Source organism: Scyliorhinus canicula, chromosome 8 (genome assembly GCF_902713615.1).
Source record: "Scyliorhinus canicula chromosome 8, sScyCan1.1, whole genome shotgun sequence".
Classification (NCBI taxonomy): Eukaryota; Metazoa; Chordata; class Chondrichthyes; order Carcharhiniformes; family Scyliorhinidae; genus Scyliorhinus; species Scyliorhinus canicula.
The window spans coordinates 110,105,707-110,126,303 of record NC_052153.1 but is presented as its reverse complement, the minus strand read 5'-3'; the positions used below and the strand labels follow the sequence as shown (position 1 = coordinate 110,126,303).

The 20,597-nt window shown below is 43.5% G+C and overlaps 1 protein-coding gene and 1 pseudogene across 3 annotated transcripts in view; one reads left to right on the top strand and one right to left on the bottom strand.

Moving 5' to 3' along the window:
• Positions 1 to 20,597, top strand: part of commd10 (COMM domain containing 10) — a 159,047-nt gene that overhangs the window by 23,530 nt on the left and 114,920 nt on the right. For 2 of the 3 annotated variants that reach the window (XR_005461617.1, XM_038805047.1), the window contains exon 5: positions 2,332 to 2,442. Coding sequence is in view for 2 of the 3 variants with exons in the window: in XM_038805047.1 (XP_038660975.1) it covers positions 2,332 to 2,442 (111 nt within the window). In the remaining variant the exon portion in view is untranslated. Of the gene's footprint in view, positions 1 to 2,331; positions 2,443 to 9,895; positions 9,923 to 20,597 lie in introns of those variants that run through there. The other variant, XM_038805048.1, reaches the window with a different exon arrangement.
• On the bottom strand, positions 6,270 to 9,304 carry LOC119970438 (annotated as a pseudogene).

Genomic DNA, 20,597 nt, shown 5'->3' with positions numbered 1-20,597 from the left:
AAAAAGAAAGAAAGAGCTTACCTGATATTCACTCAACCCCTTAGGTTAGAGAAGGTGGCTCCTCTCCCGCACTTTTAAATCTCCGGCTCCTCTCCCGCGCTTTTAACTCTCTGGCTCCTCTCCCGCTTTTAAATCACTGGCTCCTGTCCTGGAGAATTGCCCGAGTCATTTTTTGGGTGAATTCTATCCACAGTTTATCACCTTGGAGGTGGCATCCAGGTATGGCAGAGAACTGAGTGAGTTTATTTCTGTTTGTAAAGTTTGTGAGAGAATGGGCCACCACCCTTGGAGAATTACCTGTTACTTTTCAAATGCTACAATATAACTTCATGTCCTCGTGTGCAACAGCAACTTGAAGATGCAGGTCTCAATTCAGCACTGTACTGGAATTTTGAGTACAGGAGCAGGGATGTCTTGCAGCAGTTATACTTTGGTGAGGCCACACCTGGAATATTGTGTGCAATTTTGGTCTCCTTATCTGAAGAGAGCCATCGAGAGAGTACAGCGAAGGTTTACAAGACTAATTCTTGGGACGGCGGAGAGATTGGTTAGGATTGTATTCGCTGGAATTCCGAAGAACGAGGGGGGAATACATAGAAACCTATAAAATTTTAACAGGACTAGACAGCGTACATGCAGGAAGGATGTTCCCCGTAGTGGCTGTGTCCAGAACCAGGGGTCTACCATCTGGGGTAGACGATTTATGACTGATGAGGAGAAATTTCTGCTCCCAGGGACTGGTCGGCCTGTGGAATTTGTTATTTTTTTGTTTTAGAGAAATACAGCACAGAACAGGCCCTTCGGCCCACGATGTTGCGCCGAACTTTTGTCCTAGGTTAATCATAGAATTTTGGACAATTTTTCATGGCCAATCCACCCAACCTGCACATCTTTGGACTGTGGGAGGAAACCGGAGTACCCGGAGGAAACCCACGCAGTCACGGGGAGGATGTGCAGACTCCACACAGACAGTGACCCAAGTCGAAATCGAACTTGGGACCCTGGAGCTGTGAAGCAATTGTGCTATCCATAATGCTACCGTGCTGCCCTTAAGAAGTTAACCTACACTCCATTATTCTACCCTAATCCAAGTACCTATCCAATAGCCGCTTGAAGGTCCCTAACTTTTCCGACTCAACTACTACCACAGGCAGTGCATTCCATGCCCCCACTACTCTCTGGGTAAAGAACCTACCTCTGACATCCCCTCTGTATCTTCCACCATTTATCTTAAATTTATGTCCCCTTGTAATGGTGTGTTCCACCCGGGGAAAAAAATCTCTGACTGTCTACTCTATCTATTCCCCTGATCATCTTATAAACCTCTATCAAGCCGCCCCTCATCCTTCTCCGTTCTAATGAGAAAAGGCCTAGCACCCTCAACCTTTCCTCGTATCACGGGAAGTAGTTGAGGCCACAACGTTGCATTTTTTCAAGAAACAATTACATATAGTACTTAGGGCGAAGAGGATCAAAGGATATGGGGGGAAAGCGGGATTAGGCTATTGAATTGGATGATCAGGCATGATAATGAATGGTGGAGCAGGCTCAAAGGGCTGAATGGTCTCCTCCTGCTCCTATTTTCTATGTTTTCATGAATGTCTTGGCAATGTTTCTGTACATGCCTTGAATCCATAACCACCTGACTCAGCGATGGGAATGCGTATCAAATCCTAAATAGTCTTGACTTGTTTAATACTTCTGGTTCTTTGCTTGCTGCCTACAGGTAGAATCCTTGTGCTTTACTTGTGGAACTTCCGAATCGAATCATGAATACCGTAGAATTCTGGGAAATAATATTATTAGATATCGTAATTTCAGTAGTAGTCGTCTCAAGTCATTGTCCTATTGAAGGACTTGAAAAATTATGGATTATTAGAGTAGATTATTTGTGAAAATCCAAATAAGTGGCTGCATTTTCTCACAAACATATATTGCAAATAATGGCTTATTGAGGTGAAGTTCATCTTCAGCAATAGCACAAGATGAGTGCAAGCAAACAACAGCCTGCATTATGTTGCACCCAATTATCTTTTCCATTCATTTCAAATGACCAATATTACCCCATCATTTCATTAGAAATGTGGATAGCCTTAATTTGCTGATTGCTTTTCAGTATTGAGTCATTACTTTGAAGTAAATTTATGTACGCAGCTAGTAGATTTTCCATGGTATTGCACATGCTGAGTCAAGACCAAGTGCTGTATAAAGTCAAAGCCGGGTTACAATGTAAGGCCAAGATGGGAGCGGGAGGGGAGGCAAATAAGTCGTCTGAAAAGTTATTCCAATGTCTATTCTGCATTAATATCTCAAATTTGATCATATTGACAGCTTGAGAAGATTGGGTTCTGTCTGAACCTTGAAATGGGTCACTCAACGCAAGCCAAAATGAAATCACCCCATGCTATTCTTGAGCTTGGAGTCAACAGTGAAGACTCTGAGGTAAATGAAACAGAAATATTATAAAGTGGACAGCTGACTTGTAATACAAACTGGTATATTTTATACTGGACAATGTAACCATTCACATGCACATCTCGGTTTTGTGAATCCTGGCCCAAAAATATTTTGTGGCTAATGGAATCGAGGCAGTGCAGGGTTTTGCTTTATATACCTGCGTTCTCCCCCTTTGTCTTTGAAGTGGTTGACTGCTCCTCATTTGCTTTTCTATATGCATTGCTTACCTTCTCATTCCTCGCTCAAGTAACCTTTTTCTTAATGAACCTAGTCATTAGCTGTTAACAGGATATGTGATTGGTACGTGTGGAACTATGCCATAGTATAATTTAGCCATTTTCAGGAAATGAAGGCAGATAAATGTTTTTATTTTGTAAAATAGCAATTGAAATTAAGATAAAAGCAAATTACTGCGGATGCTGGCATCAACAAAAACAGAAAATACTGCACAACCTCAGCAGGTCTGACAACATCTGTGGAGAGAAAAGGGAGCTAATGTTTCGAGTCTGGATGACTCTTTGTCAAATTAAGATGACTTGCTTGTGTATGTAATGGTATTTTACAGGATAATTCCTTTAAGCTACAAGAGCCATCATCTTGGGAGTGATCTGATCTGTGGAAAAGTAATGACATACTATGTTCTGACCAGTTGAGAAGGAGTGAACTGGCTCCGCTCCATTCAACCTTCTCTGCTCATCACAACAGAAGTTTATGTTTCTTTTTCACAAAGGTGTGCCATTTTCAAATGAGAATGTGTTTAACTATTTATGCAGTGAGCAATAAGGAGCCAATCAAACAAGGTTTCTTAAGTTAAAGTGCAAATTTATTAATTGTTAAACCCATGGGGAAAAAATAATAAAAACACAATGTCACAGACACCTGTACCAGAAATTAGGGAAGTTAGAGTCCAATAAAATGAATTTCAGAGAATATATGGCTAAGTTTCCTTTGCTCGTCCTTGAGGCGTAGCTTTTTAAATTTGGCGGCAAATTTGGATTAGCTGCTTTTATGGATGAGGTCAGATGTATAAGAAATTGCAATTAAGAGATCTCAGTTCTCTGGCATATTGCTAATAAAGTTGACTTCCAAACCTGTTATTGCACTTATTTCTAAAGAGAGAGGGGGACTGAACAGAGCTTTTCAGCCTTTTAAATCTGAAAATATTTTTCACACTCCCATGTGTCACGTGCAAGCTCTGTGCAATGGCTGTAACCTGACCTTTTATAATTCACCAATTGTGTATTTCCAAGAAGTTTAGGGTGGGTCTGTCTGTGGCAGCCATTGTTTCAATATCCAATACCTTGCATTGTAATGTCCCTTTATTAGACAGTTTTAATGGATGTGTCAGTTTGTTTTTTCACCTTCACCTTCACCTTCGAAGGTGACCTTGAATTTTTAAGTAGTTTGTTCAGTCTCATTTCGAATTGCAACATTTTCGGTCAATTGAAAGTTTGAAAACCATATTTTCAAAATTAAAGGGGCATAGTCTCGACAATTATGTTTATGAAAGACGTGGAACACGATCAGCACCATCACTACTGAATGTTAAAGGTTTAGCTTGAAAGTGTACAACTTTGCATTATTTTAGCTGTTCCTATCCAGTCACCGTATTCTCTCCTTAAGAATAGAGTAGTGGAATATCTGAGCATTCAGTGGCACATTGAGGTTCAGATTTGTCTTCTGCCACCTACTCGACCAAAATTGTGAACTAATCTGTCACAAAGTCCAGTCCCCTGCAACTGAGTCGAATCCACTTTTTCGTCACAATTTTGGATAGAATGCTAGAATGGTACAGGCACTTGTGACTTCCTGTACTGGTGCTGACTTTTTGAAAGAGCTATCCAGTTAGTCCCACTCCACTGTCTATTGTCCTGCAAATGTTTCCCTTTTTTTGCCTAGCTTTATAAAGCTATGTTTTTTTTCGACTTTCTCCATTTGTGCTGCAGCATTCAAAGACTTGTGCAGATGTACCAAAGCCTCTCTTACCTCCTTTAAAATTGTACCTTTTAAATTTATATCGGCTCTTCTCAGTGTTCCAACCAAAATTAGTCACTTTGCACTTACCTGCATTAAATTTCTTCTGCCATATATCTGCCCATTTCACCAATCTATCTCATTCTGAAGCCACTTACTATCTTCGTCACTGTTTACACTATTTCCAAGTTTCTTGGCCTCTCCAAACTTTTAAATTATACCATGTATACCTGGGTCCCTAACACTGGCCCCTGAAAGATACCACTGCACCAAAGAAATAGGAGTAGATATAGGCGATACGATTCCTTGAGCTCCGTCATTCAATAAGATCATGGCTGAATTTCTACATCAACTTTGCTTTCCCACCCTTTTTCCAGATCCTTGACCTTTAAGTTCCACAAGATCTAACCATCCCGGTCTTGAATATAGTCTTCAACAGTACCGCCAAATCCTATGGTATGGAGAATTCCCAAGATTCACAACCCTCTTTGAAGACATTTCAGTCCTAAATGGCTGACTCATTACCCTTGGACTACGTCCATCTCTTTTTTTCCAACCAGGGGAAATGGTTTCCCCATGTCTAACCTGTTAATCACTCTTAAGAATGTTTATCACTTAAATTAGATCACCTCCTAGTCTTCTAAACTCCCGAGCATGTATGGTAGCACAGTGGTTAGCACAGTCGCTTCACAGCTCCAGGGTCCCCGGTTCGATTCCCAGCTTGGGCCACTGTCTTCTGCAGAGTCTGCATGCTCTCCCCATGTCTGTGTGGGTTTCCTCCGGGTGTTCTGGTTTCCTCCCACTGTCCAAGGATGTGCCGGTTAGGTGGATTTGCCATGCTAAAATTGCCCTTGGTGTCCAAAAAGGTTAAGTGGGGTTACTGGGTTACAGGGATAGGATGGAGGTGTGGGCTTGAGTAGGGTGCTCTTTCCAAAGGCTGGTGCAGACTCGATGGGCCGAATGGGCTCCTTCTGCACTGTAAACTCTATGATTCTACGTAGGCCCATTAGATTCAGTCTCTCATCAATGGACAGCTCAAAACAACTGTCCACCACTACACTTTGATTTCTGTCCCTTAGTCCATTTTGCATGCACATAGCCACTGATCCTTTAGTCATTGAGCTTCAATTCTGTTCATAAGTTTGTGATACTTTATTAGATACCTTTCAAAGTTTGTATGCACAATATAAAATGCACAATCCATGTCAATCTCTGCACTAAATTAGGAAATAACTCAATCAAGTTAGTCAACATAACTTTCCTTTAATTATCCAACTAGCTTTCATTTACTACTGTACATATTTTCCAAGTTCCAATTTATTTTGTGTTGGTTTATTTTCTCTAAATGTTTCCCCACCTCTAAACATGAGGCTGACTGGCCTGTCGTTTTCAGGTTTAATCCTCTCCCCTATATTTTTTACAGGGTTTATCCAATCCTCTAGCACCATTTACATCTAAAGAAATTAGGAAGGTTTTGGTCAGACCCTCTTCAATTTCCACTCTTACTTGCTTCATCAGCCCAGGAACATTTCTACTTTTGAGCACTGCCAACCATTTAATAATTTATCCATTATCCATTTTTACCTACTGCCTCTTCCTGACATTGACATTGGCAGTATCTTCTTCTTTAGTGAAGACCCAGGCAAATTACTCATTTAGACCTAAGCTATGTTTTTGTTGCCACAAGAAGATCATCTTGATCCTTTAATCAGTCCAACCCTTCTTTTGACTCCTGTTATACCATTTGTATGTTTATAAAAGACACTTGGGTTCCCTTTTATTTAATCTATTCTCACTGAAAACTGCTCCATTTGCCCCCTTCATCCTTTTCTGTAGTCTGGTTCTTATCTAACCAGCTGATACCTTTTGTTACATTTGACTAAAATCTTCTGCTTGTCATCCCCCGTTTGTCACACTGTTAATCATTTTCTGCTTTGTACCTCTCGGCTTCCTGGACATAAGTTCAATGTCTTCTTTGCTAAAATGACCTTTGTCATTTGTGATGGTGATCTTGTTTTCCTTTCCAATGCTCTTATCCACTATGACACATTCAAGATACCAGTGGCATCAATATCAAATGTCACCTCAATTTGAGGCACACCTTCGTGGAGCAGGTGGAATTTGAGTCCGCTCAATTTGCCCAGCACGTTGTTATCCTTTGTCATGGCTGTTTCACCCTCATACACCTGGATGAACACACCAGGCTAATTGTCAGAGTAGGTGATGAAGGTCTGTGTTTGCTGTGTTGTAATGGTGGTATTAGGTTTGATTAGCACAGTCATTATACCACCAGTCGTCTCCCTGTGTCTGCGTGGGTTTCCTCCGGGTGCTCTGGTTTCCTCACACAGTCCGAAGATGTGCAGATTAGGTGGATTGGCCATGCTAAATTGCTCTTAAGTGTCCAAAAGGTTAGGTGGGGTTACTGGGTTACAGGGATAGGGTGGAGGCATGGGCCTGAGTAGGATGTTCTTTCAATGGGTTGGTGCAGACTTGATGGACTGAATGGCCTCCTTCCGTACTGTTAAGTCTATGAATACCCAGGGACAGTGGAGTAACATCCAATAATAGCAAATCCTGTACATTTTCTGATTTGTCACCAGCCAAGATAGCAGCCTGCACAGCTGCACCATATGCAACAGCCTCATCAGGGTTGGTGCTTTTGTTCAGTTCTCGGCCATTGAAGACAATTTTCAGCAACATCTGAATTTTGTGAATGGGGTGGATCCACCAACCATTACAATGTCATGGATTTGAGCCTTGTCAAACTTCGCAACACGCAAGGATTTCTCAACAGAATGTGGAATCTGGAGAAGGGTGTGCAGATAGCCTAGGTCACCTGAGATCCAAAAAGACGAAGTGTTGGGCATCTTGAAAAATATTAAGGTGGATAAGTCCCGAGGGCCTGATGAGATCTACCCTAGAATACTGAAGGAGGCAAGAGAGGAAATTGCTGAGGCCTTGACAGAAATCTTTGGATCCTCACTGTCTTCAGGTGATGTCCCGCGGACTGGAGAATAGCCAATGTTGTTCCTTTGTTTAAGAAGGGCAGCAAAGCCGAGGTCCCAGGTTTGATTCTGGGTCACTGTCCGTGTGGAGTTTGCACATTCTCCCCGTGTCTGTGTGGGTTTCGCCCCCACAACCCAAAGATGTGCAGGGTAGGTAGATTGACCATGCTAAATTGCCCCTTAATTGGAAAAAATGAATTGGGCACCCTAAATTTAAAAAAAAAAGGGCAGCAAGGATAATACAGGGAACTACAGGCCGGTGAGCCTTCCGTCAGTGGTAGGGAAATTGCTGGAGAGAATTCTTCGAGACAGGATCTACTCCCATTTGGAGCAAGTGCACGTATTGGCGAGAGGCAGCATGGTTCTGTGAAGGCGAGGTCATGTCTCACTAACTTGATAGAGTTTTTCGAAGAGATCACAAAGATGATTGATTCAGGTAGGGCAGTGGATGTCGTCTATATGGACTTCAGTAAGGCCTTTGACAAGGTCCCTCATGGCAGATTGGTACAAAAGGTGAAGTCACACGGGTCAAGAGGTGAGCTGGCAAGATGGATTCAGAACTGGCTAAGTCACAGAAGGCAGAGAGTAGCAATGGAAGGGTGCTTTTCTGATTGGAGGGCTGTGCCTAGTGGTGTTCCGCAGGGTTCAGTGCGAGGACCTTTGCTGTTTGCAGTATATATAAATGATTTGGAGGAAAACGTAATTGGTCTGATTAGTAAGTTTACGGACGACACAAACCGTTGGTGAAATTGCAGATAGCGATGAGGACCATCAGGATCCAGCAGGATTTAGATTGTTTGGAGACTTCAGTGGAGAGATGGCAGATGGAGTTTGATCTGGACATATGTGAGGTAATCCATTTTGGAAGGTCTAATACAGGTAGGGAATATACAGTGAATGGTCGAACCCTCAAGAGTATTGACAGTCAGACAGATCTAGGTGTACAGGTCCACAGGTCAATGAAAGGGGCAACACGGGTGGAAAAGGTAGTCAAAAAGGCATACGGCATACTTGCCTTCATTGGCCGGGGCATTGAGTATAAAAATTGGCAAGTCATGTTGCAGCTGTATAGAACCTTAGTTAGGCCACACTTGGAGTATAGTGTTCAATTCTGGTCGCCACACTAACAGAGGATGTGGAGGCTTTAGAGAGGGTGCAGAAGAGATTTACCAGGATGGTCCCTGGTATGGAGGGCATTAGCTATGAGGAGAGGTTGAATAAACTTGGCTTGTTCTCAATGGAACAAAGGAGGTTGAGGGGCGACCTGATAGAGGTCCACAAAATGATGAGGGGCATAGACAGTGGATAGTCAGAGACCTGTTCCCAGGGTAGAGATTTCAATTACTAGGGGGCATGGGTTTAAGGTGCGAGGGGCAAGGGTTGGAGGAGATGTACGAGGCAAGTTTTTACACACGGTAGTGGGTGCTTGGAACTCGCTGCGGAGGAGGTGATGGAAGCAGAGACGATAGTGACGTTTAAGGGACATCTTGACAAATACATGAATAGGATGGGAATAGAGGGATACGGACCCTGGAAGTGTAGAAATTTTAGTTTAGACGGGCAGCATGGTTAGTGCAAGCTTGGAGGGCCGAAGGGCCTGTTCCTGTGCTGTACTTTTCTTTGTTCTTTATTCTTTGATGCAGGGTGCCTCAGAAGAGTTCAGCAGCTCTACAAATCATGCCCTGGTGATGGAGGTGTAGAAATCAGCACCCTCGTAAAGAGAGTCGATTTCAATGCTAGCTTGTGTACTAAATGACAAGGTACGCTTGGCACATTCACATGTGGTGCAGAGACAGCAAACCGCTCTTTTCTTGTCTGTAATGTCTTTTTCGTATTTTTTTGAATTCAGCAATACAATGGTTGACCATGACACCCAAGATGTAGACTTGACTTCTCATAGACCATTTTCAGTGGTCGAGATTAAGACATCAAAGATGCTGCCACCCAGGTCAAAAATCAGTACACTTCTTTTAGTGTCAACCTTTTTAACCAAGCCATAAGCAATGGCAGCAGCTGTTCGTTCAGTTATAATACGAAGAACAGGGAGACCAGAAATAGTTCCAGTTGAATCTGCCCCTCATAAAATTATGAATCTACCCTATGATTGAAACTGTGTGAACTCCATCGCATCAAGGGCATTGATCTATATTAATGAACTTCTTCATTAAACATCTTTCATGAATAAAGCATGAAGTGCATAAATTATGTTATGCCAGCAGATCTTTTAATTTTCTTGATTTAACCTTGGTCTCCAGCAGGTGGCAATAAGAAACAAATGAAGTGCAATTTTACTATTCATTGCCTCAAAATTGGGCTCCATTACGATTGTCGCATTGACATTGGGTACTGCTTTGTTACCAGGTTGGTGAACATGTCGCATACGCACACTTCTGGTGTGGCTTGTGTCGAACACAATCGTTGAGCGTGTTACTGCAGATGTTTGGAGTGTGCAGTGGAAGAATGCAGAATAAGCAGATTGTGATGTCAGTAAATGTGTAACACTGCTTTGATGCCAGTGCTGCCATTTTCAACCTCACTGATTTAATCAGTGCCCATACACTTCACATAGCTGAAAATGTGATCAACAGCAGGAAGGGTCCTGCACCAATACAACTTAAATGGATCATCAACGACTTGCATTTTAGTAACTGATTACTGTTTGCTGCTTCTGTTTTTGTGTTGGTGAACATTCTGGCTGTTTTAAGGAGTTGGTTACAGTTGAAGCCTGCAGGAAATGATACTGAATGTGGAAAAGGCAGTGGATATTACAGCAAATTTTCTTGCTCCCAGTCACGAGTGCTATAGTTGCAATTCCTCTTGGATTGCAGCATAAGAGGAAGGTGGCAAAGAAGAGACAAGCTGCTCTGAGGGAGGGGGAAGAAGGCCCTATCCATTTATTGTGTTTTGGGTGGTCACTACCTAAGCCAAGAGCAGTGTGTGTATCATCAGCTCTTTACAAAGGAGGTGTTCACAGAAGTCTGCCATCTCTTGCAACCAGAACTTCAGGCTCAAGAGCAGGGCAAAGACAGCACTGCCCCTGGCTGTGAAGGTGACCATGACCTTCAATTTCTAAGTGCCAATATCCATCCAAGCTGGAGTAAATGATAAACCTAGCTTTTTCCAGTTTACCATCACTGCTACATTTATGCCAGGAGAGGGGAGTTTATTATAATCGTCAACAGAGAGAACCAACTGGACTGTGCACATGATTTTGCCAGGAGGGTGGCTCTTGGATGGCTAAGGCTATCTGTTCAACACCCTGGCTCTGTAATCTGACCACATATGACCAGCAACCTCATTGGCCAGACCACTAGGGTGCCGAAGCAATGGCTCTGTTGTCTTAACCACTCTGGAAGAGTCCTCCGTTATTTGTCACAGCAGATGTCTGGATTCGTAGTGCTATTCCATACTTTTTAACGACCTGGTCATCATGAGATGCTGGAGGAAGGGAAGAGGAAGCTGGTACATCCACATTTTTGCCCAGCTCTCTGTGATCACCTCATTTGACTTCAGTTCTCATGAACACAACCCAAAATCCCCACTAAAATCATAAGAAATGGGAGCAGGTGTAGGCTAGTTATGCCCTCAAACCCATGTCATAACATCTCCACACCTCACCATCTTTCTTTCATTGCATCCTCTTGGCCATAATTGTTTGATCAAACAAACCATTCATTGTTCCATATAACAGTCAACTAATTACCCGTGTGAATTTTCTTAGTGCCTGTCTTGCAGGATACTGCATGTTTTCCTGCTCCTATGCATTGCAACCTCAGTTGCTCTTGCATGACAGACAGAAGGCTGCTGTCTAAAAATATGCAAAACTGCAGATGGTTATGAGGATGGCATTGCATCTCTGGAAGGTCCAGCCTCAATCTACAGCACCTCTGCATGGGTGGCAGCAGTTTGGCTAGGAGGTGACTGGCAAAGTGGAATGATGGGAGCACTAATGTTCATTCTGAGAGAAGACAGGTTCCTGCTCCATGGAATCACTGCCACTTCCCCAGGATTGTGAGTCAGGTAATTTAAGAAAACTAATGGAATGCTATCCTTTAATACGAGATGAATTGAACACAAAACAGTTAAGGGGAGGTGGTGACGTAGTGGTATTGTCACTGAGCTAGTAATCCAGAGACCCAGGGTAATAGTCTGGGGACCTGGGTTTGAATCCCAGCATGGTAGATGGTGAAATTTGAATTTGATTAAAAGTCTAATGATGACCATGAAACAATTGTTAATTGTCAAAAACCCATCTGGTTCACTAATGTCCTTTTAGCGAAGGAAATCTGCCACCCTTGTCTGGCCTACACGTGACCTAAATGGCCTAGCAAGCCATTCAGTTCATGTAAATGCATTGGAGAAGCTTAGGAGGTTTACTAGTTTGATAGCTGAAATGAGCAGGTATTTTGGAACTCATTGCCTAAGATGGAGGTAGAGAAATTCTTGTGAGTCAAGGGAATCAAAGGTTATTGATGGTAGATGGGAAAGTGGAATTTGAAACAAAAACAGATCAGCCATGATCTTACTGAATGGTGGAGCAGGCTCTGGGCCATTGGCCTACTTCTGCTCCTATTTCGTATGTTTGTATGACTCCATAATCCTCTTAATCTGTTGGAGCACCAATTATTAGGCTGCTGAAACACTCTGAAAGCCTTTTTTGAGCTTGAGCTTGGGTGTCTGCAGCCATAATGGCAAAAGTACCTGTATGACTACAATCTTTAAGTTGTTGGGCAAGTGTGAAGCGTAACCAGTGTTTCTTCATCATCAGTGACCTGCACCTCTTGGCCTCAGGCCCCTTTAGGCAGCAGGGTGGCACATTGGTAGCACTGCTGCCTCACAGTGCCAGGGATCCAGGTTCAATTCCGATATTGGGTGACTCTGTGTGGAGACATTCTCCTAGTGTCTGCATGGGTTTCCTCCCGGTGTTCCGGTTTCCTCCCACAGCCCAAAGATGTGCAGGTTAGGTGGATCTTGCACCTAAGGCAAGGTGCTAAATTGCTCTTAGTGTCCAAAAATATGTAGGTTAGGTTTGGATATGGTAGGGGAGTAGAGTTGTGAGGTGTGCTCTTTCAAAGGGTCGGTGTAGACTCGATGGGCCGAATTGCCTCCTTCTGCACTGTAGGGATTCTATGGTTCCTGCAGCAGTGAGTGTTCAGGTGATGATTCGCATTGACACCCATGGCTTTGTGCCCCTTTGGCTTTCTAAATGCTGAGAAGAAGAGCTGCCTTGCCCCCTATGAGAAGTGGACTTCTCTTCTCCTGTCTAACTCTGCACCAAAGCCTTCAGTGCTGCATCAAAATATTTGGGAGCCCACTATTCTCCAAGTTGTGCCAACTTTACTATTCCTCAAGGTGAGTCACTCTTCAACAACATCTTCCAATACAGCCATAATGCACCTTGCCTTAGGTGCAAGATAACTAAGTGGTGCTACTCTCCTTGCTGAGATATGCAAGCACAGTGGGCTAAACAGCTGGCTTATAATTCCCTTACCGGCCTCCCCGATCAGGCGCCGGAATGTGGTGACGAGGGGCTTTTCACAGTAACCTCATTGAAGCCTACTTGTGACAGTAAGTTATTATTGTTGTTATTATTATTATTACTCAAAAACACACTTAGCACTGCGTTACACGCCGCTATCACCTAAATTAGTGGGCAGCATGGCGTTGTCATGATTGCAATACTTTGAATTGACGCAATTAAATTAATTGAGCATGGTAAAAACTGCCCATTTTTGGGCGATATCAATTTATATTTTAACCTTTATTTTTGGCCTGAGAAATCATAATGGTGTTCTGTGGTCAGAACTGAAATTCATGTTACAATTACAATAGCTAAAGTGGTAGTGTTGAGCTGGCACAAGGGTACACTTAGAACATAGAACATTATAGCGCAGTACAGGCCCTTCGGCCCTCAATGTTGCGCTGACCTGTGAAACCACTCTAAAGTCCATCTACACTATTCCCTTATCATCCATATGTTTATCCAATGACCATTTTAAATGCCCTTAATGTTGGCGAGTCCACTACTGTTGCAGGCAGGGCATTCCACGCCCTTACTACTCTCTAAGAACCTACCTCTGACATCTGTCCTATATCTACCTCCCCTCAATTTAAAGCTATGTCCCCTCGTGCTAGACATCACCATCCGAGGAAAAAGGCTCTGACTGTCCACCCTGTCTAATCCTCTGATCACCTTGTATGCCTCAATTAAGTCACCTCTTAACCTTCTCTCTAACGAAAACAACCTCGAGTCCCTCAGCATTTCCTCATAAGATCTTCCCTCCATACCAGGCAACATCCTGGTCAATCTCCTCTGCACCCTTTCCAATGCTTCCACATCCTTCCTATAATGCGGCGACCAGAACTGCACGCAGTACTCCAAATGCGGCCGCACCAGAGTTTTGTACAGCTTCAACATGACCTCATGGCTCCGAAACTCAATTCCTCTACCAATAAAAGCTAACACACCGTACACCTTCTTAACAGCCCTATCAACCTGGGTGGCAAATTTCAGGGATCTATGTACATGGACACTGAAATCTCTCCGCTCATCCACACTACCAAAAATCTTACCATTAGTCCAGTACTCCGTCTTCCTGTTACTCCTTCCAAAATGAATCACCTCACACCTTTCTACATTAAACTCCATTTGCCACCTCTCAGCCCAGCTTTGCAACTTATCTATGTCCCTCTGTGACCTGCAACATCCTTCCGCACTGTCCACAACTCCACCGACTTCAGTGTCATCTGCAAATTTACTCACCCATCCTTCTACGCCCTCCTCCAGGCCATTTCTAAAAATAACAAACTGCAGTGGCTCCAAAACAGATCCTTCTGGTACACCACTAGTAACTGAACTCCAGGCTGAACATTTCCCATCAACCACCACCCTCTGTCATCTTAGAATGAGCCAATTTCTGATCCAAACTGCTAAATCACCCTGAATCCCATGCCTCCGTATTTTCTGAAATAGCCTACTGTGAGGAGCCTTATCAAACGCTTTACTGAAATCCATATACACCACATCAACTGCTTTACCCTCGTCCACCTGTTTGGTCACCTTCTCAAAGAACTCAATAAGGTTTGTGAGGCATGCCCTACCCTTCAGAAAACCATGTTAACTATCCCTAATTACATTATTCATTTCTGGATGATTATACATCCTATCTCTTATAAACCTTTCCAAGACTTTGCCCACAACAGAAGTAAGGCTCATTGGTCTATAGTTACTGGGGTTGTCTCTACTCCCCTTCTTGAACAAGGGGAGAACATTTGCTATCCTCCAGTGTTCTGGCACTATTCCTGTAGACAATGACGACATAAAGATCAAAGCCAAAGGCTCAGCAATCTCCACACTAGCTTCCCAGAGAATCCTAGGCTAAATCCCATCCGGCCCAGGGGCCTTATCTATTTTCACACTTTCCAGAATTGCTAACTCCTCCTCCTTATGAACCTCAAGCCCTTCTAGTCTAGTAGCCTGTAACTCAGTATTCACCTCGACAACATTGTCTTTTTCCTGCGTGAATAATGACGAAAAAAATTCATTTAGCACCTCTCCTATCTCCTCAGACACGCGCAACTTCCCACTACTGTCGTTGATTAGCCCTACTCTTACCCTAGTCATTCTTTTATTCCTGACATACCTGTAGAAAGCTTTAGGGTTATCCTTAATCCTATCTGCCAAAGACTTCTCATGTCCCCTCCTGGCTCTTCTTAGCTCTCTCTTTAGGTCCCTCCTAACTTGTAACTCTCGTGCGCCCTAACTGAACCTTCACGTCTCATCATTACATAAGCCTCCTTCTTCCTCTTGCCAAGTGATTCAACTACTTTAGTAAACCACGCTTCCCTCGCTCGACCACTTCCTCCCTGCCTGACCGGTACATACTTATCAAGGACACGCAGTAGCTGTTCCTTGAACGAGCTCCACATTTCAATTGTGCCCATCCCCTGCAGCTTCATTCCCCAACCTATGCATCCTAAGTCTTGCCTCATTGCATCATAATTGCCTTTCTCCCAGCTATAACTCTTGCCCTGCAGTATATACCTATCCCTTTCCATAGCTAAAGTAAACGTAACTGAATTGTGATCACTATCATCAAAGTGCTCACCTAACTCCAAATCTAGCACCTGTCCTGGTTCATTACCCAGTACCAAATCCATGTGGCCTCGCCTCTTGATGGCCTTTCTACATACTGTGTCAGGAAACCCTCCTGCACACATTGGACAAAAACTGACCCATCTATAAAGTACTCTTATCTATAGCGTTTCCAGTCAATATTTGGAAAGTTAAAGTCCACCATAACAACTACCCTGTTACTTTCGCTCCTATCCAGAATCATCTGTGCAATCCTTTCCTCTACATCTCTGGAACTTTTCGGAGGCCTATAGAAAACTCCCAACAGGGTGACCGCTCCTTTCCTGTTTCCAACCTCAGCCCATACTACCTCTAGACGAGTCCTCATCAAACATCCTTTCTGCCACCGTAATACCGTCCTTGACTAACAATGCGACCCCTCCCCCTCTTTTACCACCTTCCCTGAGCTTGCTGAAGTATCTAAACCCCGGAACCTGCAACAACCATTCCTGTCCCTGCTCTAGCCATGTCTCCGAAATAGCCACAACATCGAAGTCCCAGGTACCAACCCATGATGCACATTCACCTACCTTATTCCGGATGCTCCTGGCGTTGAAGTAGACACACTTTAAACCATCTTCCTGCCTGCCGGTACACTCCTGTGACCTTGAAACCTTACTCATGACCTCACTACTCTCAACCTCCTGTATACCGGGGCTACAATTCGGGTTCCCAACCCCCTGCTGAATTAGTTTAAACCCTTCTGAAGAGCATTAGCAAATTTCCCCCCCAGGATATTGGTACCCCTCTGGTCCAGGTGTAGACCATCCCGTTTGTAGAGGCCCCACCTACTCCAGAATGAGCCCCAATTATCCAGGTATCTGAAACCCTCCCTCCTGCACCATCCCTGTAGCCACGTGTTCAACTGTTCTCTCTCCCTATTCCTCATCTCGGCAGCACGTGGCACGGGTAACAACCCACAGATAATAATTCTGTTTGTTCTAGCTCTAAGTTTCCACCCTAGCTCCCTGAATTCCTGCCTTACATCCCCATCCCTTTTCCTACCTATGTCGTTGGTGCCTCTGTGGACCACGACTTGGGGCTGCTCCCCCTTCCCCTTAAGGTTCCCGAAAACATGATCCGATACTTTTAGTTTGCTTTATAGTCAGTACAGCTTGAGGTACTGTTGATCATAAGTAAGTCATTAACCAATGCATGTCAGCCCAAAGGGCTGTTTTGTAATCCCAAGTGAAAATATTTTGTTTAGAAATCATACATCATATGGACATGTCTGCAGTTTTTGAGTTAATCGTAATCAAGCAACAAAGGTGAATGGGGAAAGTAATTCCTATGTCATGCATGTTGGGTGTGTCACTTTCTCCTTATTGTGTCACCTGTCACACAGCTCTACTTCAAACTTAAATTACTATTTACAACCACACGAGTGGTTATAAATTGAGCTCTACTTATTTGAAGAGTGAGACATCTCAGAATTTAGATGACCTGATTTTCATAAGGGACGTTAAAGATCTTGTCAATTATATTTTCACCAATGCTGTTGCTTTTCTGACCCTTGAAAATATGAGGACAAAGTAGGGGAGAGATTGTATACCTCCAGTGAGTGGAACTGTTTTTAATTGGAGCAAATATCCTATCGACTAATCACTGAGATAGTCGAGACAATCAGCAAAAATAACTACTGAGTTTCAGTCAGGAATTCTTACCCCACAGACATGTTGTGATTCTTTTAATGTGATATCTCCGAATGCATCCTTTTGGATTTTAAAATTTGCCGAGTGTGCGCACCTAGGTTATGAATGGCATAAATGTGGTAATAGTGAACTGCAGTAACATTCTTTTGGCATCTACCTAAATAATCCATAATCTACATCAATAAATTAACACTTTAACGACTGTGTAAACTGCAATGAACCATTTGTAATCCTGGTCCCCGATTGTTATATCAAATTCTGTTGCCCAAGAAATTGAGCTGCTATATTGAGGGCAGCACGGTAGCATTGTGGATAGCATTGCTTCACAGCTCCAGGGTCCCAGGTTCGATTCCAGCTTGGGTCACTGTCTGTGCGGAGTCTGCACATCCTCCCCGTGTGTGCGTGGGTTTCCTCCGGGTGCTCCGGTTTCCTCCCACAGTCCAAAGATGTGCAGGTTAGGTGGATTGGCCATGATAAATTGCCCTTAGTGTCCAAAATTGCCCTTAGTGTTGGGTGGGGTTATGGGGATCGGGTGGAGGTGTTGACCTTGGGTAGGGTGCTCTTTCCAAGAGCCGGTGCAGACTCGATGGGCCGAATGGCCTCCTTCTGCACTGTAAATTCTAAAAATATTGAGGTTCATAAAATACAAGCATATTAAATGACTGCACTATGATCCTTAAAGATAATGTTGGCATTGTATGGTGGCCCCGATGATTGGCGAATCACGAGTGTTGCATAAACTAGCACTGACGCTCTTTTACATCCTTTAATATTGAAATTTCCTTGACAATGGAAGTGCTACCATTGAAAAATTAACAGCAATAGGTAGAGATCAATATTAATCCCTTCAAATATGTTGACTAGCATTTGATTTTCCTTAGACATAGATTCCTTTGCTGAAAGGGCCCAGCATCAGTCAGGAAAGTGATATTGAAGAAACCATGATGCCGATTGACGCAAGTCTTCTTTAGGAATGTACTAAGTTCGGAATTAGAAAAAATGAGCACAAATTTTGCTGCTGCATCAAACTATAACCCACGAGTGCATATTTTAAGTGACTAGTTTAATGCTCCCAGTGCTTAATTGTGGAAGGTGGTTTAGCTATCTACATTTGCACGGGTGTTGTCGAGCCTACAACGGTAGCAGTGTCCATAGATACCATAGAAAAAGGGCTGGTTTAGCTAAAAAAAAAAAAGGCTGGTTTAGCAAAAAGGGCTGGTTTATTCCCGTACCAGCTTACCCGAACAGGCGCTGGAATATGTAAACTAGGGGCTTTCGTTGTTGTTGTTCCTGCTGCTGCTCCTCCTCATCCTCTACTCCCTACTCTACTCCTTCTCCCTACTCCTCCTTCTCCCTACTCCAGTGCAAAAGGAGGCCATTTGGCCCATCGAATCTGCACCGACCCTCTGAACGCGCACCCTACCCAGGCGCATTCCCCTGCCCTATCCCATAACCCCACCTAACCTGCACATATTTGGACTGTGGGAGGAAACCAGAGCATCTGGTGGAGTCCGCACAGAGACAGGGAGGACATGCAAACTCCGCACACAGTCGTTCAAGGCTGGAATCGAATCCGGGCCCCTGGCGATGTGAGGCAGCAGGTCTAGCTACTGTGTCGCCTTTTTTTAAAAATACAATCCTTCCACGTGTCCACCAGCTTTGAACAGGGGGAGAACCCAGGAAAATTGTCAAATCTGGCTTCTTGCCCGTCATAGTGAGTTGGGAAGCTAAAGAACATACTGCATAAATAAAGCCCTGAACAAACCTGTCAGTTATTTGACAGAATCAAGAATATCCACCATCTACAAGTGATACAATAATCTTCACTTCTCCAAAGGAAGTAACAACAGCACACAAAGCTCAACACCATTCAGAACAAAGCAACCTACTTGATAGGCATCCCATTCACCACCTTAAAACCTCCACCACTTGTGCACAGTGGCAGAAATGCGTACAATGTAAAAGAACATAAGAAATGGGAGCAGTAGTAGACAAGACAGCCATTTGAGCATGTTCTCCCAATCGGTACGATGCTGGCTGATCTTCGGCTTCAACCCCACTTGCCTGGCTGCTTTCCTTAATTGCCCAAGAGACCAAAAATATGTCGATCTCAGCCTTAAATGTATTCGATGATGGAGCATCCACAGCCCTCTGGAATAGCCAGAGGCTCTGAGGATTTTTCTATACATCTTGGGTAGCCCAGGCCTCAATATTAAAAGCAACCCTGGTTCTGCGTGAAGAAAGTTCTCCTCGTCTCAATCCTAAATGATAAATATAAGATACTTACCAAGGCTCTTTCGGCAGCCCAAGTCCGTGGCCTCCGCAGCCTAGAAAAATAAGGGAACAGGTGCATGGGAATATCACCACTTCCAAGTTTTGCTTCAAGTCACACTGCAATGGAATTGCTTCATTATCACTGAGTCAGAATTTCAAAGTAACTGCAGTGGTGGCTCACCAACACCTTCTCAAGGGCAACTAGGGATGAGCAATGAATGATGACCTTACCTTCCTGTGAATGAATAGATAAAAATAAATGTCCTAGAGAATTAAAGAGCATATTACATAAACACTGAAGCTTAGTGACCTGGCACAATCCACCTGGCGTCGTAGGAGCACTGAGCTCTGGATTAGAAAGTACAGTCGGTAGAAGTCCAAAAATTCATAATATGAACTCTGGAAGGCCGCAATGAACTGTCTGAGCATGAGTCTTGATGCTTGGGAAGTCCAAGGAATTGAAGCCCAGAGGTCCAGGTGGTTTGGGGCAGGGAATTTACCAACATTTTTGGATGGAATACCATGAAGCTTAAAGGTAAATTTGCTCACTGAAGAGCCACGAAACAAGTAATTTTTATATTAAAGATGTAATCTGCATGTTGTAATTGGAAGCAGTGCTGAATAGACGTGCATGTTGCATCCATTATAATTCCTGAAGGAACTACAGTCAGCAGTTATTGTAACCACTATTTGCTGAGAAAGCTATTTGGGAGGATAGACACAGGACTGAATAGACCCTTTTAAGAAAAACATGCAAAAATGCACTTTATGATGGGGATAGATCTGAATATCTTGATCCTTTCTGAAAACCCTGCTCATTCATCCAGCTAAGACCATGTCACACGCCTGACTCAGCAGCAGTTTTAAATAACCCTGAGGGCCCACTTACTGGGCTGGGCCCATCAACCAGAATTTCACTCTTTTGTTTCAAATGATGTTCATAGCCAGAGGCTCTGAGGATTTTTCTATACATCTGGGATAGCACAGGCCTCAACATGACGCACTGAGTATCTTCTTCCCATCTAATTCAGCAGGAGGCTGTCTGCAGTAATTTGGGATGTATAGAGAAAGATCACTACAGTTTGCATGATTCCAGATAGA